Source organism: Somniosus microcephalus, chromosome 3 (genome assembly GCF_052327205.1).
Source record: "Somniosus microcephalus isolate GS21.2 chromosome 3, FLI_Smic_1.0, whole genome shotgun sequence".
Lineage (NCBI taxonomy): Eukaryota > Metazoa > Chordata > Chondrichthyes > Squaliformes > Somniosidae > Somniosus > Somniosus microcephalus.
In genome coordinates, this window is record NC_140989.1 from 354,464,489 (window position 1) to 354,487,787 (window position 23,299).

The following is a 23,299-nucleotide window of genomic DNA, read 5'->3' on the forward strand; positions in this document are numbered from 1 at the left end:
TTTTATTCTTATTGTTTTACGTAGCAGTTTTTTTACAACTGAGTGGCTTGCAAGGCCATTGCAGAGGGCAGTTAAGAGTCAACCACACTGCTGTGGGTCTGGAGTCACATATAGACCAGACCAGGTAAGGATGGCAGATTTCCTTCCCTAAAGGGCATTAGTAAACCAGATGTGCAGAAAAAGTGTTTCAAATAAATTGGTGTTTTCATTGGTTTCGTTCTATTATTACCTACAAAAATGCTAGGGCATGTTGAATAAAATATAGTTGATATTCCGCATCTCTAACTTTTCCATTTGCTTACGATCCCGACCTCTTTTCCTTCCCCCCCAAAAAGTGTTTGCATTCATCAAATTGAAGGATCAGTATAAACGATGGAACTTTTTTGGCACCAAGCATCAAAATCAGGTACTCCCAAATCAAGCATGATGTGTGGGATGGATGTTAAGCAGAGGACTTTCTCTTCTGCCTCAACAATGTGCCTTTACTTCAATCTCACAAGAGCTGTGTTATGTTGAATCTGCTATTCTCCATATCAGTCCTCCTGGGCAACAATGCCAAAAGATGAACAATTGTACACTTCAGACAACTGCTCACTAAGAACATGTCCACTGGAGTGCAAAACCACACATTTCACCTGGAACACTTAAACAGCAGGAGGATTCATTTTTTTAGTCTGGCTGCATTGAAACATCGGTCCCAGAGGCAAAAATCAGTATTCCAACTCGTTTTGTGGATTAAGTTATTTTGTTAAGTTACTGTGAAGTATGGGTATACATACATCTGCTGGCCAGGTTTATCCATTGTTTGAAGTCAATATTGTGTTCACAACTTATGGAAACTTCAATTGATTTTGCCTCCTTACTTTGAAGGTACGACGTTTCTTGACATAAAATAGAAAATTAACTTCTAGCAGCCTAAATAGCCCAAAGCACAGAAGCTAAGAAACATCATTCTTTTAGATAGCATCCAGTTGAAGAATTTGGAAATGACACTTCAGTTTTCAAGGAGCTGACATTTAGGGTGTGCTGGTGGAGCACATGTTGACATTTCTCAAATTATGATTATTGCAATTTATTGAAATTCTTAGATAAACCACAAGTGCTTAGATACATAAATATATCCTAATGAGCCTCATTTCAGAAGATCATGAAATGAGTTTCCTATCCAATAAGAACTCAATATACTGCTATGCAGGGATTTCATTTGCTAGTATTTCAACCACAATAACCAATCTCAGTGAACTTCTGAACTATAAAGACCAGAACAATCATTACTACTGAAGATGCCAGAATTCGATGAATGGATGGTGATTGTTATCTTTGGAAAGGACATTACCTAAATAAAAATTGCATATACCTGAATAGATTTTTCCCCCCCAAAAGTGATTGTTGTGTAAAACATACATAGAACAACAGAATGTACAGCACAGAATCAGGCCATTTGGCCCAAATGGTCCATGCCAGTGTTTATGCTTCACACAAGCCTCCCCCATCCTTCTTCATCTAACCCCATCAGCATAACTTCCTATTCCTTTCTACCTACCTCTTAAATACATCTATACTATTCACCTCAACTACTCCTTGTGATAGCAAGTTCCACATTCTAACCACTCTGGGTAAAGAAGTTTCTCCTGAATTCCCTATTGGATTTATTAGTGATTATCTTATATTTATGGCCTCCCCCACAAGTGGAAACATCTTCTCCAAATCTACCCTATCAAACCCTTCCATAATCTGGAAGGCCTCGATCAGGTCACCCCACAGTCTTCTCTTTTCTAGTTGCAGCAGTGTATCTTGTAGCTGGCATGCACTGCAAACAGTGCGCTGGTGGAGGGAGTGACTGTTTAAAGTGGTGGATGGGGAGCTAATCAAGCAAGTTGCTTTATCCTGGATGGTGTGGAGCTTCTTCAGTGTTGTTGGAGCTGCATTCATCCAGCCGAGTGGAGAGCATTCCATTCCACTCCCAACTTGTGCCTTGTAGATGGTGGAAAGGCTTTGGGGAGTCTCTCGCCACAGAATACCCAGTCTCTGACCTGCTCTTGTAGCCACAGTATTTATGTAGCTGGTCCAGTTAATTGTCTGGTCAATGGTGACACCCCCCCACCCATGGATGTTGATCGTCAGGGATTCGACGATGGTAATGACATTGAATGTCAAGGGGAGGTGGTTCGGCTTTCTCTTGTTCGAGATGGTCATTGCCTGGCACTTGTGTGGCGTGAATGTTATTTGCCACTTATCAGCCCGAACCTGAATGTTGTCCAGGTCTTGCTGCATGTGGGCACAGATTGCTTCATTTTCTGAAGTTGCGAATGGAACTGAACGCTGTGCAATCATCAGAAAACATACCCATGTCTGACCGTATGATGGCGGGAAGGGCATTGATGAAGCAACTGAAGATGGTTGGGCCTAGGACACTGCCCTGAGGAACTTCTGCAGCGACGTCCTGGGGCTGAGATGATAGGCCTCTAACAACGACAACCATCTTCCTTTGCGCAAGGTGTGACTCCAGCCAGTGGTAAGTTTTCCCCACGATTCCCATTGACTTCAGTTTTACTAGGGCTCCTTGATGCCACACTCAGTCAAATGCTGCCTTGATGTCAAGGGCAGTCACTCTCACATCCCCTCTGAAATTCAGCTCTTTTGTCCATGTTTGGACCAAGGCTAGTGAGATCGGGAGCAGAGTGGTCCTGGCGGAACCCAATCTGAGCATCGGTGAGCAGGTTATTGGTGAGTAAGTGCCAGTTGACGACACCTTCCATCATTTTGCTGATAATTGAGAGTAGACTGATGGGGCAGTAATTGGCTGGATTGGATTTGTCCTACTTTTTGTGAATAGGACATACCTGGGCAATTTTCCACTTTGTCAGGTAGATGCCAGTGTTATAGTTATACTGGAACACCTTGGCTAAAGGCGTGGCTAACTCTGGAGCACAAGTATCGAGCTTGACAGCCGGGACATAGTCGCGAGGCCAGAGCCTTTGCTATATCCAGTGCGCGCAGGCGTTTCTTGATATCACGTGGAGTGAATCGAATTACCTGAAGACTGGCTTCTGTAATGGGAGGGGGGGATCTCAGGAGGAGGTTGAGATGGATCATCCAATTTGCACTTCTACCTGAAGAGCTTCTTTCAAGTGGTGTTTAACATGGAGGAGTACTGATTCATCAGCTAAGAGAGGGCAGTAGGTGGCAATCAGCAGGAGCTTTCCTTGCCCATGTTTAACCTCATTCCATGAAATTCAGCAGTCGCGGCACTAAGCTCTGGAATTCCCTCCTTCAACCTCTTCACCTCACCCTCCCTCCATTAAGATACTCCTTAAAACCTCCCCTTTTGACCAAGCTTTTAGTCACCTGTCCTAATATCTCCGCTTTGGGTCAACATCAATTTTATCCGATTGCGCACCTGTGTGCCTTGGCATGTTTTACTCCATTAAAGGCGCTATATAAATACAAGTTGAGGTTCTCAGTTTATGGATAATGCCATATTTATTGACTGCTCCTAGTTGCCGAGAAGTTGCTGGCGACTTTCTCTTTGAACCGCTGCAGCACTTGTGCTGATAGAGTATTCCTGGATATTCCTGGATATTCACCATGCAGCGATGAAGGAATGGTATTAAAATGATCATGTCAGGATGGTGCGAGACTCAAGGGAAACTTGAAGGTGATGACGTTCCCATGACATTCCTGCTCTTGTCCTTGGTGACAGAGGTCGCAGCGGAGAGAGGTACAGTTGAAATAAACTTGTTGAGCTCCTGCAGTTCAACCTGTAGATTGTGCCCTTTGGTACTGGAGGGGTTAGATATTGGGTCCAGTGACAGGGTCCCAATCAAGCGATCATTTCTGTTCTGGACAGTGTTGAGCTCCCCAAAGTATTATTCCGGCTGCACCCATCAAGGTAAGTGGCAAAGTAATCCACCACAATCCTGACTTGAACCTTGTAGATGGTAGAGAAGCTTTGAGTGGTCAAAAGGTGAGCCACTTGTCAGAGTATCCAGCCTTTACCTGCTCTTGCAACCACAGTGGCCAGTCACGATAACCAATATTGTTTTGAAAATCAGAAAGTTTAGCAAGGTTTTAAGTATCATTATGAATATTGGCTATTAACCTGAACCAGGACCGGGATGGGACCCTTGTCCTAGCAGAAAGGGTAAAAAGGGAGGTGGTAAAGGCTTTAAACTAATAAGATGGGGAGAGGGATCAACAAGAAATGAAACCAGCCTAAATATAAACAAAACAGGAAAGCAGAGCATAGGAAAGAATAAAGTAAGGGAGGATATTGATGCCCAAGAAATAAGAGTTATAGAACAGGAATGTAATAAGATGGTTAACAATACAGAGAGGAACTGCTGTTAAAAGAGAGTGTTAAACTGTCTGTACAGCAATGCACCGTAATAAAACTGGGGAACTGGAGGCAATAATACGTTGCGAGGAACCAGACATAGTAGGGATTACTGAGACATGGCTACAGAAAAATCAGGACTAGGAATTAAACATTGCAGGGTATAACATATTTAGAAAAGAGGGAAAAAGGGGAGGTGAAGTAGCTGTACTTATTAGGGATAACAATGGCAGTAGGAAAAAAGTGATGCAGCTATCAGCAAAACAAAAATAGAATCCATGTGGATAGAGATAAAAGATAATCGAGGATCAATCACGCGAATAGGGGTAAGTCTACAGACCACCGAATAGTGGAAGGGAGGTGGAGGAAGAAATATGCAAACAAATTAGGGAAAGGATTAAAAACATAGAATAATGATAATAAGGGATTTCAACGACCCAGATATTAATTGGCCAGAAGTGGTAGGTAAAGGGGATAAGGGGATGGAGAGCCTACAATGTGTACAGGACTCCTTTCTAACCCAATATGTAAAAAGCCCAGCAAGGGAGGATTCACTATTGGATCTAGTAATGGGGAATGAACCACAGCAGGTAAAAGATGGGGAACATCTAGGCAATCGTGACATCATACAATCCGCTTTAAGACAATATAATTGCGAAGGACAGAAGTATGACAAAGACCAAGGTAACAGATTGAAGAAAAGCCGATTTTGCGAGGCTAAGAATAGAACTTGGGAAAATAAAATGAACATCAATATTGGTAAACAATGATGCAGAACAGCAATGGGAAATATTTAAAACAGTGTTCAAGAGTCCAGGAAAAATATATTCTGCTAAAAAACAAGAGCAAGCTAAACACTAATGAGACACCATAGATCAACAAACACACAAGGGAAAATTGAGGGTGGGGAAAGAGGCATACACTAAGTACATGGACAGTAGGGGAGAGCATGACAAGAGAGAAGACAAAGAGATTAGGAGAGAAGTAAAAAAAAATTAGAATGGCAAAAAGGAACTATGAAATTAAATTATTAAGGAACATAAAACAAAATAGTAAAATATTTTACAGGCACATAAATAAAGAAAAGAAACTCGATATGGGAATAGGGCCACTAAGGGATGGACATGATAATATCACAGGTAGCCATAGAGAGATGGCAGAAACATTAAATAATTACTTGGCTTCAGTATATACCAGGGAGTCAGAACAGGTGGACATGACACCGGATGGCGAGATTAGAAATGAGATAACTGCATTTAAAATGAGAAATATTTAATAAACTAACCAAACTCAGGATAAAACCCCTGGTCTGGACAGATTACATCCACACATTTTAAAAGAATCTAAGGGAGATTGCAGAGGCATTACTACACACATTTAATAATTCATTAGAATAGTTAACATAATATCTATATTTCAGAAGGGAGATAGAACATGTCCAGGGAACTATAGACCACTCAGCTTATCAGTGGTAGGAAAAATAATGGAATCCCTAATAAAAGGAGAAAATAGAAGAACATCTAGAAACCAAAAATGTAATAATGAATCGTCAGCATGGATTTCTAAAGGGAAAGTCTTGCTTGACTATTCTCATTAAAAAAAAAATTCAAAGAGTTAAGAGAGAGTAGACAAGGGTAATGCAGTAGATGTAATTTATCTAGATTTTCAAAAGGCCTTCAATAAGGTACCACATAATAGAATAAGGTCAGAACATGTGGAGTCAGGGGACAAGTAGCAGAATGGATAGCTAGCTGGCTTCAAGACAGAAAGCACAGAGATGGTAAACAGTAGCTATTCAAAGTGGCAGAATATGGGAAGTAGTGTTCCACAAGGATGACTGCTGTTCACAATTTATATTCATGATTTAGACCTTGGATTCAAAAAACACAATTTCTAAATTTGCAGAGGACACCAATTTTTTTTTTTTTTTTTTTTGCGGGGGGGGGGGGGGGGAGAGAGAGAGAGTCAATACCAAGGAGGACTGCAACAAATTACAAGACAACATTAATAAACTTGAAGAATGGCCATATAATTGGCAAATGAAATTCAACATAGATAAATGTAATGTATTACATTTTGGTAGGTTAAAATAGGGAGGTCACATTACTTGGAAAATATGAATCTAAGCAAGGTAGAAGTGAAAAGGGATCTCGGAGTAGAAATACACAAATCACTAAAAGTAGCGACACAAGGCCTTAAAAAGGCAAACCAAGCACTAGGGTTTATTTCCAGAGGGACAGAATTGAAAAGTAGAGAAGTTATACCAAACTTGTATTGAACCTTGGTTAGACCACACCTGGAGTACTGCGTACAATTCTGGTCGCCATATTATAAAAAGGATATAGGAGGCACTGGAGAGGGTGCAGAGAAGATTTACATGGATGATACCGGAAATGCGAGGGTATACCCATCAGGAAAGGGTGAACAGGCTGGGTCGCTTCGCTTGACAAGGGAAGGCTGAGGAGTGGTCTAATAGAGCTCTTTAAAATGATGAACGGTTTTGATAGCGTAGGTAGAGACCGTTTCCACTTATGGGGAAGAGCATAACTGGTGGGCCATCAATATAAGAGAGTCACCAAGAAATCAAATAGGTAGGTCAGAAGAAACTTCTTTACCCAGAGAGTGGTGAGAATGTGGAACTTAGTACCACAGGGAGTGGTTTAAGCAAATAGCAGAGATGCATTTAAGGGGCGGTTAGATAAGCATATGAGGGAGAAGGGAATAGAGGGTTATGCTGATAGAGTTAGATGAGGAAAGACGGGAGGAAGCTTGAGTGGCGCATAAACTGCGGCATGGACTGGTTGGGCCGAATGGCCTGTTTCTGTGCCATATATCCTATATATGTAAAACAAATGAATATACCACAATTCATTTAAAAATGTAAAATATCTGTAGGTTTTAACTCAAGACATGGTTGAAATGAAGGACACATTGGTAATTTTGCTTTCATGGAACATGCAGGCTGTGAATTTATTGCAATAAAATTTAGAACTCCTGAGGCTTTCCTTCTTCCAGAGAAATTGAGAGATAAGAAACACATGATACAAGAGCCAAGGATTTCCTGGAGGCGCTGTGTGTCACTTCTCAACCTGTCAGTGTTAGCTCTTGTCTGCCACCAGAACCAGTGTATCATGATTGATAATGAAGGATGGTGAAATGATAAAACAATCAATGGCAAGCTATTTCAATAGTGCTTTTGTAAATTAAAGGGCAAATGAATCCTATTAATTGCCTGGAATTTGAGGGAGAATTGATTTAATACTGGGACAATGTATTTACTAATGATAGAAGGTCCATGATGTTCGAGACTGGGAAACCAATGCAACTTAGCCAGAGTGAATTTGTTCATGCTAGCCAAACAGAAACTTGCAACAGCTTAAACACAGATTTAAACTACCGCTAAAGGCTTTGTGCAAAACTGCAATTAGTGAATGAACCACTGATGTTCTGGAGTACAACTGACCAGGAATATAAAATGAGTCAGTCATAAAGCTAATGCACAAAAATAATCTATCAGTTTAAAGTAACTAGGTCATAAATAGGCATACCCAACTACTTAATGAGTGTATATCTCCAAATGTGTCCCCCACACTAGTATATGTAACACAAGCCACTTAAGACGAAGTTTAATCCCCTATTCAGTATGAAAGCTGACAGTGTTAGCATGTAAATCTGACACTATTATTTTACCAGTTCTGTAAACTACTCGAGTATAGACGTGGAATGGAAAGTTGTCAGGCAATGCCACCACTCTAAAGTGGCTTTCCCCCTCTGCACCTTCCTGTTCAATTTATCTTGCCTGCTGAGTGGAAATCTGCTGTACGGAGAGATCTTCTGTAGAAATTTGGAACTGTGCAGATATTTAATTTAATTTTTACCCCCTTCACTCCAGATATCTTCAGTTGGACATCATGCAGCTTTAGCATCTACGGCCTCGGAGTGAGACTGTTAATGATGGAAAGTGTAAGTGAGCCCACACTCACCAAGAATGGAACTGACATTTCATTGGGACCTTTTCAACAAACACCAGCTAAATCACCCAACATTAAAATCTATCCAGGACCCAGAAGTGAAAGGATAATGTACAGTAAAGCACCCAGTCTATTAGATCTTTGAGAAGTAACAAAAGCACTCATAAATCCTATGTACACATATTCAAAAGCCCCAAAGACTGGCTTCTCAGACACTTCAAAGATTTTTTTTCTAAAAATTTGAATATATTAAAAGGATATCACTCTTAATCTGGAATTATTTTGATGAGGAACGAAATGGCACCTCAACAGCAAGTATCCTGTTGCTTTTCCTGAAAAGTTAGTATGTTGCCTCATATACCACACATTGTCCCATTCCCCTTCCGCTCTCACCCACACCTTGCCCCATCAATCATTCTTTGTTGCTCACCTGTACATTGGCAATTTCCCAATACCTCTCACTCTCCTCCCATCCACTTTCTCCTGTTAGCTCCTCAATGTTTCCCCATCCACAATGCCCTCTCACACACTCTCTCTCTTCACTCCCTGTTGCTCTTTAACCTGATGAGCGTGCCCCAAATAATTTTGCAAACCTACCTCTACTCTCCCACCATGCTCTCAGGCCTGCTTCGTCATCCTCACCAGTTTCCCAGCAGTGGGAAACCAGCACTGTTGGAAGTCCCCATAATGTATTTACCACAAAATATATTACAAGTGTTATAAGCTAAGAAACTGGCAAAAATGACAAAATAAGCTAAGCAGGGTCCAGGCGGGTGGGAATGGAGGACGTAGCCTTGGGCCAGATGGCCCGAGGCCCTTGATGCTGGGAGCATGATGGAACACGAAGAACAGCAGAAGCGGGGCTAGGTACAAGTGGGGCTCCCTTGCTCCGTCAGGACCTGCCTTGGGCAACGACAATGCTACAATTGTGACTACACTTTAATAGTAGTTCGCAGGCTATGAAGTGCTTTGGGACACATTATGGATTTGAAACGTGCAATATAAATGCAAGTTCTTTCTTTGATTACTGTAGGTCCTGACTGAAGGAGGAAGACACAAGTGCTGCTGGAATGGCAAGTTGCATGTTAATCCATTGCATTCCTGCTGACAGAGCCAGAGATGCTGTCTGCCATTTTTTTCTTTATTTCCACAAACTCATTAACAGACCAGCTGTTTCTACCATCAGCGCTCACTTTACCTCACTTATTGTGGCTTAGTTGTAGCGCTACAAGGAATCACCCATTACTTGTTCAAACAAAATTCACAAAAGTTGGGGGGGGGGCAGGAAAGAGACTTGCTGCAGACAGATGTGGCAAGTTTCATATTTCTTTGCTCACTGTCCACCCTTTGTATGTATCAGTGTCCATTCTTCTTTCACACGAGAATTAGAAGGTCACAGAACAGACATTCCTTGATTAATGACCCAGCTTATCATAACCTTACATTGCAACAGCATTAACAATGAGACCCCAATGAGATCTGTAAAGCAAAGATTTAAGGACAGCATTTCACTAATTTCACAACAACTATCCCAAATTCCTTGACAAAAACTTACCGTTAAGACAGTTTATACAGTAATTTTCAAATTTTAGTGGAAACATGACATATCATTTGATTTTATATACATATTGATCACAGTAAAACCTACTGACATAAAATGCCTAGTTCAGGGTGTGCTAATCATGCCTGTAAAAAAAAGTACAGTATGCTAGATTTAATGTGACTTGCTCTCTGCGTTCCTAAAAAAATTCTTGGGTGCATATTTTGTTTTGCCTTCACTCTCTTTCTTATGGGGACCCAGCTTATTTTATATTACAAGAATCCTTAATTGTATCACCCTTCTCCAAAAAGGGACTGTATTGCTTATTATAAAATCTATTTCATATAGAAACAATTCAACTTCTCGCTACATTATCACTAGGTTGGCTACAATGACAGAAAACAGTGGCAGTCTGTAGCAATTACATAGAAACATAGAAGATAGGAGCAGGAGTAGGCCATTCGGCCCTTCGAGCCTGCTCCGCCATTCAACGAGATCATGGCTGATCATCCAAACCCTAGCACCCGGTCCCTACACCGACAGCCATCCCACCCAAGCCCTATCCCCGTAACCCCGTGTATTTAATCCCCCCTAACACTAAGGGCCAATTTTTATCATGGCCAATCAACCTCACCCACACATCTTTGGACTGTGGGAGGAAACCGGAGCACCCGGAGGAAACCCACGCAAACACGGGGAGAATGTGCAAACTCCACACAGTCACCCGAGGCCGGATTTGAACCCGGGTCCCTGGCGCTGTGAGGAAACAGTGCTAACCACTATGCCACCGTGCTGCAAATTGTTGAGAATTCCTCATTTCCAAATCACTCCATGGCCTCGCCCCCCCTCCCTATCTCTGTCACCTCCTCCAGCACTACAACCCTCGAGATCTCTGCACTCTTCAAATGTTTGCCTGTTGCGCTTCCCTGATTTTTATAGCTCCACCATTGGCAGCCATGCCTTCAAGCAGCTTAGATCCCATGCTCTGGAATTCCCATTCCTAAACCTCTCCATCTCTCTCTCCCCTCTTTTAAGATGCTCCTTAAAACCTACCTCTTTGACCAAGGTTTTGGTTACCTGTCCCAATATCTCCTTATGTGGCTCAGTGTCAAATTTTACTAAGTATTTACAGCACAGAAACAGGCCATTCGGCCCAACAGGTGCATGACTGTGTTTATGCTCCACACGAACCTCCTCCAACCCTTCTTCACCCCATCAACATATCCTCCAATTCCTTTCTCCCTCATGTGTTTATCTAGCGAGTCAAAAGGTTGTAGGGTCTAGTCCCACTCCAGAGACTTGAGCACAAAAGATCAAGGCTGACATTCCAGTGCAGTGCTGAGGGAGTGCTGCGCTGTCGGGGTGCCATCTTTCGGATGAGACGTTAAACCGAGGCCCCATCTGCCCTCTCTTCCCTGGTGCTATTTCAAAGAAGAGCCGGGGAGTTATCCCCGATGTCCTGGCAAATATTTATCCCTCAACCAACATAACAAAAAACTGATTATCTGGTCATTATCACATTGCTGTTTGTGGGAGCCGTGCACAAATTGCCTGCTGCGTTTCCTACATTACAACCGTGACTACACTTCAGAAGTACTTCATTGGCTGCAAAACACTTTCATGACCACTGGATGTCCCAAAGGTGCTATATAAATGCAAGTCTGTCTTTCTTCTAGCTTCCCCTTAAATGCATCTATGCTATTTGCCTCAACTACTTCTTGCGGTAGCAAGTCCCACTTTCTCGCCCCTCTACGGGAAAACAGTTTCTCCTGAATTGTTTATTGGTGATTATCTTATAATTATGGGCCCTAGTTCTGGTCTCGCCAGCAAGTGTAAGCATCTTCTCTACATCTACCCTATCAAACTCTTTCATAAACTTAAAGACCTCGATTAGATCACCCCTCAGTCGTCTCTTTTCTAGAGAAAAGAGCGCCAGCGTGTTCAATCGTTCCCGATAGGTAGAACCTCTCAGTTCTGGTATAATTCGAGTAAATCTTTTTTGCAACTTCTCCAGTGCCTCTCTATTGTTCTTATAATATGGAGACCAGAACTGTTCACAATACTCCAAGTGTGGTCTAACCAAGGTCTATACAAGTTTAACATAACTTCTGTTTTTCAATTCGATCCCTATAGAAATGAATCCAGGTGCTTTCTTGAAATGGCCTTATTAACCTGCGCCACTACTTTCGGTGATTTGTGTATCCAGATCGCTCTGTTCCACTATCAACATTTAGACACTTCTTTTCCAAGGAGTATGTGGCCTTATTCTTCCGGCCAAATTTTGTTCGATAGCACTCCTATGAAGCACCTTAGGTCGTTTACCACGTTAAAGGCACTATAAAAATGCAAGTTGTTGTTGCCAGATCAGTAGCCAATGTAGGCCAGAGACCACGGGGCAATGGGACTTGGTGCGAGTTAGGATACGGGCAGCAGAGTTTTGGGTGAGCTCAAGTTTACGGAGGGTGCCAGGTGGAAGGCCAGCCAGAACAGCACTGGAATAGTCCAGTCAAAGGCACGGATGACAGTTTCTGCAGCAGATGCGCTAAGGCAGTGCTGGAGACGAGCAATGTTACAGAGCTGGAAGTAGGCGTTCTTGGAGATGGAGAGGACATGGGGCCGGAAACTCCGCTCAGGGTCAAACAGGACGCCAAGGTTGCAAACAGTCTGGTTTATGTTCAGTAACTGTTTCTTCAAGATTATGGTTGGGCACATTATTAAAAGCTAAAATTTCAATACTTAGGATACAAAATTATTAAAAGGAACAGCATTTTTTTTTTTTTAAATCAAAGTACATTTGTACCCAAATGCTGGCAGAAAATTCAACGTCTTTGCAATACCAATAATCCAAATCAATGAGAATAATGTACTCCTTATTCAACTGAAATCATCCTGAACATGTGCATGGGAAGCACCAGGTAAAATTAAATTGGCACCAAAATCTTCATTCATTTGTTGAATTTGCTGGAAATACTTCAACAAATTAATATACATCATTGCTCCTTCCAAGTGTAAACTCTGTTTCTTTAAAAATGAAATACTAAGCCTCTTTCCATTGTGTACAAATTGACAGAACTTTGCTAGAGATTGCAAAAATATTCTAACAGCAAATATATATCCTCATCAGTGCTGTCACAGGCTTATTAATATAATAGAGGTATTGATACACTTTTTGGAAAAAAATCACTTAGGTAAATATCTTCTGTTACATCCTTAATTCAGCAGCTCACATTACTTGCACCATGACTGCGACCAATAATATACCATGACTGCCAGTATTTTACCATAGAACCTTACAGCACAGGAGGCCATTCAACCCACTGTGCCTGCTCTTTGAATGAGCGCTCCCACTCTTCCCCCATAACCCTGCAATTTGTTTCCTTTTGAAAGTTACTATTGAATCTGCTTCCACTAGCCTTTCAGGCAGTGCATTACAGTTCCGGGTCTAACCAGTGATTTATAAAGGTTTAGCATAACTTCCTTGCTTGTGTACTCTATTTATAAAGCCACGGATTCCATATGCTTTTTTAACAGCATTATTCATTTGTCCTGCCACCTTCAACTCAAAATGTTATCGCCAGATACAATTGAAGTTTGTTTGGGCAAAAATCTATATTTATACTGCTCTGTTTCTGACATTCAAGTAGGCATGAATTGAAAATTTCACTATTAGACTTTGTGGAAATCCTAGTATCACAGCCTTTACTGTAAAACTGCTGGACTTCATTGCTGAATATCATTGCTGAATATCAAAGGGTTTCTCTAGAATTTCCATCATTTAATTCTGTACACAAATTTAACCATCTCACATTGAAGATGTAAAGTCATTCAGAAGGTAACTGGCAAGTGCTAGGTAACATGCACATCTATATACTGGATATTGGAATCGATTTAGATACAAATTAAAATCATAGAATCATAGAAAGTTACAGCACGGAAGGAGGCCATTTCGGCCCATCGTGTCCGCACTGGCCAACAAAGAGCTATCCAGCCTAATCCCACTTCCCAGCTCTTGGTCCGTAGTCCTGCTGGTTAGAGCATCCCAAGTGTACATCCAAGTACTTTTTAAATGTGGTTAGAGTTTCTGCCTCTGCCACCCTTTCAGGCAGTGAGTTCCAGACCCCCACAACCCTCTGGGTGAAGACATTTTCCCTCAAATCCCCTCTAAACTTTCCACCAATTACTTTAAATCTGTGCCCCCTGGTCTTTGACCCCTCTGCGAAGGGAAATAGGTCCTTTCTATCCAATTTATCTAGGCCCCTCATAATTTTATACACCTCAATAAAGGTCTCCCCTCAGCCTCCTCCGTTCCAAGGAAAACAGACCCAGCCTATCCAGTCTTTCCTCATAGCTAAGATTCTCTACTCCCAGCAACATCCTTGTAAATCTCCTCTGTACCCTCTCTAGTGCAATCACATCTTTCCTGTAATGTGGTGACCAGAACTGCACGCAGTACTCTAGCTGAGGCCTAACTAGTGTTTTATACAGTTGAAGCATAACTCCCCTGCTCTTGTATTCTATGCCACAGCTAATAAAGGCAAGCATTCCGTATGCCTTCTTAACCACCTTATCTATCTGGCCTGCTACCTTCAGGGATCTGTGGACATGCACTCCAAGGTCTCTTTGTTCCTCTATGCTACTCAGTGTCCTACCATTTAATGTGTATTCCCTTTCCTTGTTAGCCCTCCCCAAATGCATTACCTCACACTTCTCCGGATTGAATTCCATTTGCCACTATTCTGCCCACCTGACCAATTTATTGATATCTTCCTGCAGTCTACAGCTTCCTTCTTCAGTATCAACTACACAGCTGATTTTAGTATCATCTGCAAACTTCTTAATCATACCCCTATATTCAAGTCTAATCATTGATATATACCACAAAAAGCAAGGGACCTAGTACTGAGCCCTGCGGAACCCCACTGGACACAGCCTTCCAGTCACAAAAATACCCATCAACCATTACCCTCTGCTTCCTGTCTCCGAGCCAGTTTTGAATCCAACTTGACACTTTGCACTGGATCCCATGGGCTTTTAACTTCATGACCAGTCTGCCATGTGGAACCTTATCAAAAGCCTGGCTAAAGTCCATATACACTACATCAAACGCACTACTCTCATCTACCCTCCTTGTTACCTCCTCAAAAAATTCAATCAAGTTTGTCAGACACGACCTTCCCTTAACAAATCCGCGCTAACTATCCTTGATTAATCTGTGTCTTTCTAAATGAAGATTTATCCTGTCCTTCAGAATTCTTTCCAATAATTTTCCCACCACCGAGGTTAGGCTGACTGGCCTGTAATTACTCGGTTTATCCTTTTTAAACAAGGGTACCACATTAGCAGTCCTCCGACACCACACCTGAAGCCAGAGAGAATTGAAAAATGATGGTCAGGGCCTCTATTTCCTCTTTTGCTTCGCTTAACAGTCTGGGATACATTTCATCCAGGCCTGGGGATTTATCCACTTTTAAAGCTGATAAACCCCTTAATACTTCCTCTCTCACTATGGTTATTTCATCTAATATTTTACACTCCTCCCCGATAGCAATCTCTGCTTCGCCCTCTCCTTTGTGAAAACAGACGCAAAGTATTCATTAAGAACCCTACCGACGTCTCCTGCCTCCACACACAGATTACCCTCAGGATCTCCGATAGGCCCTACCCTTTCTTTAGTTATCCTCTTACTCTTAATATATTTATAAAACATCTTTGGGTTTTCCTTGATTTTACTTGCCAAGAATTTTTCATGCTCTCTCTTTGCTTTCCTAATATCCTTTTTAATTACACCCCTGCAATTTCTGTACTCCTCTAAAGATTCTGGAGTATTTAGCCCTCGGTATCTGTCATACGCCTCCCTTTTTTTCCTTTATCCTACCCTGCATGTCCCTAGACATCCAGGGGGCTCTAGATTTGTTAGTCCCACTTTTTTTCTTTAAGGGCACATATTTGGTCAAACAATTTGCATGCAGAGCAAAAAAGATAAAACTGAGGAATATGTTTCTTTAGAAAGGGAAAACTGACAAAATAAAGTATGATGTAAATAAAAGCCATAAGGTCCATCAAGTCTACACTACCCAATGGACCATGCTCAATTTGCCTCGTCATGGATAGACCCCAATTTATTTAGTTATTCCTTGCTAAAGGTTATATTATACATGATAGCTGAACAGCACAGCTGGCCTTTGAGATTTTTTATATAAAACATCTGCCTGCTTCAAGGAGGCCCTTGGGAAAAGATTTGCAAAAGAATATAAAATAAACCAAGACTAATTTGTAATAATGAACAAGGGCATCAATATTTTATTATTTGCCTGGTAACTGGGGGAATCAAAGTTGTAACTAAAATATAACTGAGCAGAAAAATAGTAGTTTATACAGGCTGGGTAAATACTCATCAGAAATAGTTAGTTAATCCTTCTCCCAGCAAAATCCCAGATTTAAGTTCAAACAAAATGAACTCCAGATGACATTAACCTAGATTCCTGTTCATATTGTACGATAGCAAAATACTGCGGATGCTGGAAATCCGAAATAACAGAAAATGCTGGAAAAACTCAGCAGGCCAGGCAACATCCGTGGAGAGAGAAATAGAGTCAACGTTTCGAGTCAAACTCTGTGTCTTGACAAAGAGTTTGACTCGAAACGTTGACTATTTCTCTCTCCACGGATGTTGTCTGGCCTGCTGAGTTTTTCCAGCATTTTCTGTTGTTATTCCTGTTCATATTGTTGGATTCATATTTATGAACTTTCTGAATTAAATGTCTTTTTAAAAAATTTAATTAAAATGTCCAGTAATTAAGAGAGAGAGAGAAAATTCAGAAACACCATTACAAAAGCAGCAGGATTGTCTGTAAAGGTTAAGGCTATGAGAAACTACCTAGAAAAAACAGATTTAAACACAAATATATTTAGCTAACTTAGCTATAATTAAATTTTATTCCCTAGATAAACAGAATTAGCTAAAGTTTTTATTGTTGGAAAATATGAAAATAATTAGCAATTGAACTACAGCAATATTCAAAGCAAATGTTACCTGAAGTATTGGAGGATTGGGTTTTGAAGGTGGTGCATTCCTTATTAATAATGGAAATGATTCATCATTTGCACTATTCTATAGAATTTTAATTAAGGCCACTTTAAAAGGAAACAGTAGAGTGTTGCAGCAAAGAAGCATGCACAACATTGTTTCGTCCACCCTTCGACATCGAAGACAACAGCCAAAATATCATCTAATTTTCTGCAGTCAGTTTTTTGATGACTGATGTGACCATTTTTTGCTAGGAATGAGAGTCCAGAGTGAACAGTGGATCCAGGACACACCAGTAGATACTTTATGCGCAAAATAAAAGATTACACAACGACCATATAGAAAACTGAAAATGCCACTTACTTGAAACAAGCATTATTTGCATTGCTGTTTGCATCAGAAAGAATTTTTTTTTTATTTTTTTTTTTTATAAATGCAACTCCTGCGAGGGACAAAGATTATGAAAGGTAATTTAATGCATTTGGTCAATTGTTCTAGCCACTAAACCATAAAAAGGATGCAGAAAGCAAAAGCAACCTTATAGCAAAGGGCTGAAGTGCAGCAAAAATAACAAGCCATTTACTGAAGCAACTCAGTATCATTTATTAAACTGAACCTTTCACGTCACAATTCTTTGAAAACAGAAATGAAACGCTTTAAAAGCCAGTAGCAAGAAATGGCAAAATTCATAGTAATGAATGTGTAGCGTACATGACTAGGATACCAGGCAGCAATTTAGCCCAATTCAAAGGTTCAGATTAAGAACAAAGCTCAGGCAAATTACAAGGTCGTATGAACCCAGAGATCTAGTTACAGGAGTCTTAAACTCATTTCCTGATGCTCATTATTAGCAGTTTCTACCACGTATAGGTTTTTCACTGAAATTAGTTATAACGAATTTTTATTAAAAACTTAGGATTCCTTGCTTTCTCCCCCCATCCCATATGATTCCTGCCTCAGTATTTTGAGAATGCCATTCAAACAGGCACAATATTAGCTTGAGACACTACGAGGTTTATTGGAAAAGCTGCTGATCACAGGAAAATTCCACATTCAGCATAGAGAATGGACAATAGCATATATTAACCTAAATTAGCTTTAGGGCTATTACCATTCTTGTGCCTTGTTTAGATATCATAATTAAAGTTTCGAGTAGGAAGCAATTCTTCATTCAACTCATTCCCCAAACTATGCGTAATCCACACACCAAAGCATGAAGAATTTAAATTAAAACAAGATAGCTATACATATGACGACGCAATCCCCTTTGCCCTGCATTCTCCGCTCAAGTAATTTTCTCCTTCCTCCTTATACAATACAATACAAATCGCTTTATTGGCATGATAAGGTACATCTTATGTTGCCAAAGCATCAAAATACATTTATGGTTGAACACATAAACGCGGTTCCATTCATACAGTGTATAAACAGGTATATCCCTGAGTTTATAAATATATTTTCGCCTTGTTTATATATACTCTTGTCTTAGTTTACTGGTTGTCCCTCTGTTCATGGCAAGCTGTAACATAGTGTGCCGCCAGTGTTACACAGCTTCTCTCCTCCCCCAGTAGGAATGGGAGTTTATACTCTAGGCACTGCTTCTAGTCCAAAACGGTGTGTAGATGACTGATTCTCACACCTCTGCTCTTCCCACTCTTAAACTGGCTGTTGTAAGGGAAGGGGTGTAAAGCGCGCAGCCCTTTTGAATCACGGCTTCTAGTCTCTGCAACCTGCTTCCCCAAGATGGGCCAACTGGTGCTAGTACAGTATTGATCAATGTTGGTGGCCTGTGTCGCAAGTCACAAAATATTTAAACTGCACTGATTTGCCAGGACAATGACAACTCACGTTTTAATGTATGTAGATGATTATCTGCACTTATCAATAAACAGGTTTTACACTAAATCCAGAAGCTAAAACAATTCATATGCATTAATGGCAGTAGCCCCCTCAACATTTGCCATGACAATACTTCTAATTGTTCAGTCTTTCAAATAGTACACCTAAAAATTAGTTATCTTTATTTACATTATAAACAATTTTCTATACTATCTCAATTTTTTAAATAACCACTATTTTCCTTTAGCTCCCCTTCATCCAAGCAACAATTTTTTTTCTAAACTTGACTGCTGTCCTCCAGTCTTTCCCTTTCTTGGGCTGAGATTCTCTTTTCTCCACACTCCAACTGACTAGAGACATCTCACATAATTATGTCTTGACAAAGAGTTTGACTCGAAACATTGACTATTTCTCTCTCCACGGATGTTGCCTGGCCTGCTGAGTTTTTCCAGCATTTTCTGTTGTTATCTCACATAATTATCCTTCTAATTTGCATGTTTTTTGTACCTTAAGCAATATTTTTTTTTATGCATATATATATATATATATATATATATATATATATTGTATAAATAAATATGGTACTGGACACAATTCCAATTCCCAATGGTACAGCAGACAGTAACTCAATTGCAACTTTCCCACTCTCGTAAATTCACTCATTGAATTACAAAATCATAATATACATATACAATATCTGCATTAAGGATTTAGTTTAACACAATTGCTGTGCAACTGAATTGTAACAAGCCCTGTCTTGACCAGTGTCTTTCCACTCAAATGGCACATGCATTCACCGACTCCAAAGACACTTTTCCAAATTTTGGGCTTTCGTGCAATGGCTGTAACCATCCAGCACAGGCCTAGCCCTTGCCAGCTGCTGCTTTACGAACAACATAAATATACAAATTTCACCAACAAGGACAAGATTTGTTAAGTGCTGCTGCTTTACTGATAATCCCAGACCATCCCCTTGGTGGTGCAATGGAAGAGTTCTTTTTAAATATATATATATTTTTTAAATAGATGCATATAAAATTAAAATTACCAGGTTCCAGTCTGTATTGCTACAAAGCTTTGGGTGCAGAATGGGGTTTCAATCCCACAAACGCTAACAATGTCCTTACTTACCCAGCTTTCCCCGAGATTCCTCCAGCTTCTGGATCTGGTTCTCCAGGAACAGCACCGCGATCACAAATGCCACAACCGCTAGAAGCTGCAATTTGGGCGGCATGATAATTCTTAGAAGCCCCATGAAATTATCAAGACATAACGCAAGTGAGGGGGGGAAAAAAAAAAATAAATAAAAAGAAAATCGAAGAGCGGAGAAAAGGTGGTGGTGGTGGTGGTGGTGGGCGGAGAGAAAGAGTGAATTCACACACTCGCGGGGTGGCGGAACTAAGGAGCAATCAGAAGCGCGAAGAAAACATGGACACACGGAGAATTTGTCCAACTGATTTGACGCGCATAATCACTAGAGGAAGCAAGAGATGAAGCTTTTTTAAAAAAAAGTCACGGTCTGTCTCTGTGTGCACCGCCGGGCAAAGACTGGGCGTCGTGTCTCCTTCCCTCGCCCGCCCTCCAGGGTCTCCCTCCGCGCGCGCTGCGTCCAAACACCAACCGCCAGCCCTGCCTCGCGCACGGACCCGCTCCGCTCTCCACTCCACACTACAACCCAGAGCCCCGCCTCTGCCTCGCTCTCATTGGACGGCTATCCCTTGATCGACAGGGCACCTGGGCCGCCGCTGGTCCGGACTCCGCTTCCCATTGCTCCAGCATCATGTCAATCATCTACCCCCACCCCGCCCCCTTTCCCAACAAGATTTCGAGCCATTCCCGATAACCATACCAAAGAGGACAATGCATTCTAGGTAGTCGTCTGCTTCATTTGCCCGTAAAAAAAATATATAAAGATAACGATGCTAAAACCGCACCAGATGACTCACTTGTTAAATCAATGAATTTAGACTATCTCATACCTAGGTTAAATACCATGTGATCATTTATCTTCAGGCGGTAAGATGTGGCCAGCCAGGGGACTTTGGCGAATCAAGATGGCCGCCGAGGTGTACCTGTTCTGGCTGTTCCCCCTGTTAAATGCGGTAACTATTCAACAGTTTCATATTCAGGCTCCGTCTCTTTCTTTTCTCTCTCTCTCTGATTGTAGATTTACGTTAATTTAATGCCCGACGGTTATTTCGATCCTGGGCAGGATTTCACAACACTCTAATGAATTAGGCCTTACTGGAAGAAACGCAGCTCAGTCCGGATATGGTTTGGTGACGTGGTCAGTAACCATGTCCTTCACTATTGTAGTAAGAGTTAGCCGATTATAATTCCTGTATAAGTTGCTTTATTTCAGTTGCTGTTTGATCATGGTGAGATTCTCGTCAAAAAAGTGGAGATATGCTACACGGTATACTTGAAAACTAACTTAATGATTGATCCCAAAAGGACAACTATCTGCTGTAATAGTTTGTAAATTCATTGCATTGTGAATGTATCTGTTAAATTTCAGTTTGTGCATTTGTTGAGAAGCTAAGTGAGGGACCAAGACACAATGCAGGACATCATCATCATCATCTTGGGCAGTCCCTCGGAACCGAGGATGACTTGCTTCCACATTAAAAATGAGTTCGCAGGTGACTGATGAGTCCAATGCGGGACCTACAGTCTCTGTCACAGGTGGGGCAGACGGCGGGTGGGTGGGGTGCTTGGGTTGACGTGCGCTCCTTCCGCTGTTTGTGCTTGGCTTCCGCTTGCTCCCAGCGAAGAGACTCGAGGTGTTCGGCGCCTTCCCGGATGCTTCTCCTCCACTTTGTGCGGTCTTGGGCCAGGGATTCCCAGGTGTCAATGGGGATGTTACACTTTTTCAAGAAGACTTTGAGGGTGTCCTTGAAGCATTTCCTCTGCCCACCTGGGGCTCTCTTGCCGTGATGGCGCTCTGAGTAGAGCGCTTGTTTTGGGAGTCTCGTATCGGTCATAGAGTTATACAGCACAGAAAGAGGCCCATCGCGTCAGCGCCGGCCATCAAGCCCTGTCTAATCTAATCCCATTTTCCAGCATTTGGTCCGTAGCCTTGTATGCTATGGCACTTCAAGTGCTCATCCAAATGCTTCTTTAATGTTGTGAGGGTTCCTGCCTCTACCACCCTTTCAGGCAGTGAGTTCCAGATTCCAACCACCCTCTGGGTGAAAAAGTTGTTCCTCAAATCCCCTCTAAACCTCCTGCCCCTTACCTTGAATCTATGCCCCCTTGTTATTGACCCCTCTACTAAGGGAAAAAGTTCCTTTCTATCTACCCTATCTATGCCCCTCATAATTTTGTACACCTTAATCAGGTCCCCCCCCTCAGCCTTCTCTGCTCCAAGGAAAACAACCCCAGCCTGTCCAGTCTTTCTTCATAGTTGAAGCGCTCCAGCCCAGGTAACATCCTGGTGAATCTCCTCTGCACCCTCTCTAAAGCAATCACATCCTTCCTATAGTGTGGCGACCAGAACTGCACACAGTGTTCCAGCTGTGGCCTAACCAGCGTTTTGTACAGCTCCATCATAACCTCCCTGCTCTTCTATTCTATGCCTCGGCTAATGAAGGCAAGTATCCCATATGCCTTTTTAACCACGTTATCCACCTTGTTCTGCTGCCTTCAGGGATCTATGTACATGCACACCAAGGTCCCTCTGATCCTCTGTCTTTCCTAGGGTCTTACCATTCATTGTGTATTCCCTTGCCTTGTTAGTCCCTCCAAAATGCATCACCTCACACTTTTTTCAGGGTTAAATTCCATTTGCCACTGTTCTGACCAACCCATCTATATCGTCCTGCAGACTGAGGCTACCCTCCTCGTTATTTACCACCCCACCAATTTTCGTGTCATCTGCGAACTTACTGATCATACTTTTTACATTCACATCCAAATCATTAATGTAGACCACAAACAGCAAGGGACCCAGCACCGATCCCTGCGGTACCCCACTGGACACAGGCTTCCAGTCACAAAAACAACCTTCGACCATCACACTCTGCCTTCTGCCACTAAGCCAGTTTTGGATCCAATGTGCCAAGGCACCCTGGATCCCATGCCCTTTTACCTTCTTGACCAGTCTCCTATGCGGGACTTTATCGAAAGTCTTACTGAAATCCATGTATACCACATCCACTGCACTACCCTCATCCACACACCTCGTCACCCCCTCGAAAAATGCAATCAAATTGGTCAGACATGATCTTCCCTTGACAAAGCCATGCTGACTATCCCTGATTAATCCTTGCCTCTCCAAGTGGAGACTAATTCTGTTCCTCAGAATTTTTTCCAACAATTTCCCTACCACTGATGTTCGGCTCACTGGCCTGTAATTCCCTGGTTTATCCCTACTACCCTTCTTGAATGATGGTACTACGTTAGCTGTTCTCCAGTCCTCCGGCACATCCCCTGTGGCATGGGGACAATGTGACCTGTCCATCGGAGCTGATTGAGCGTGGTAAAAGCTTCGATGCTGGGGATGTTGGCCTGAGCAAGAACACTGATGTTGGTGCATCTATCCTGCCCATGGATTTGCAGGATCTTGCAGAGGTTGGTGGTACCTC

At 41.8% G+C, this 23,299-nt stretch overlaps 2 protein-coding genes across 13 annotated transcripts in view; one reads left to right on the top strand and one right to left on the bottom strand.

Annotated features, from left to right (window-relative positions):
* The window catches only part of LOC147122354 (heparan sulfate 2-O-sulfotransferase 1), a 299,256-nt gene that overhangs the window by 187,282 nt on the left and 88,675 nt on the right, over positions 1–23,299 (bottom strand). For 5 of the 12 annotated variants that reach the window (XM_085983427.1, XM_085983422.1, XM_085983429.1 and 2 more), the window contains exon 1: positions 19,845–19,934. The exons of 2 other annotated variants lie outside the window; for them this stretch is intronic. Coding sequence is in view for 2 of the 10 variants with exons in the window: in XM_085983417.1 (XP_085839543.1) it covers positions 19,845–19,968 (124 nt within the window). In the remaining 8 variants the exon portion in view is untranslated. Of the gene's footprint in view, positions 1–19,844; positions 20,389–23,299 lie in introns of those variants that run through there. 5 more of the 12 variants (XM_085983417.1, XM_085983416.1, XM_085983418.1 and 2 more) reach the window with 4 other exon arrangements.
* The window catches only part of selenof (selenoprotein F), an 80,727-nt gene continuing 78,136 nt past the window's right edge, over positions 20,709–23,299 (top strand). Inside the window, exon 1 of the mRNA XM_085983431.1 lies at positions 20,709–20,815. Coding sequence (XP_085839557.1) covers positions 20,735–20,815 — 81 coding nt within the window. The 5' untranslated portion in view covers positions 20,709–20,734. The remainder of the gene's footprint in view (positions 20,816–23,299) is intronic.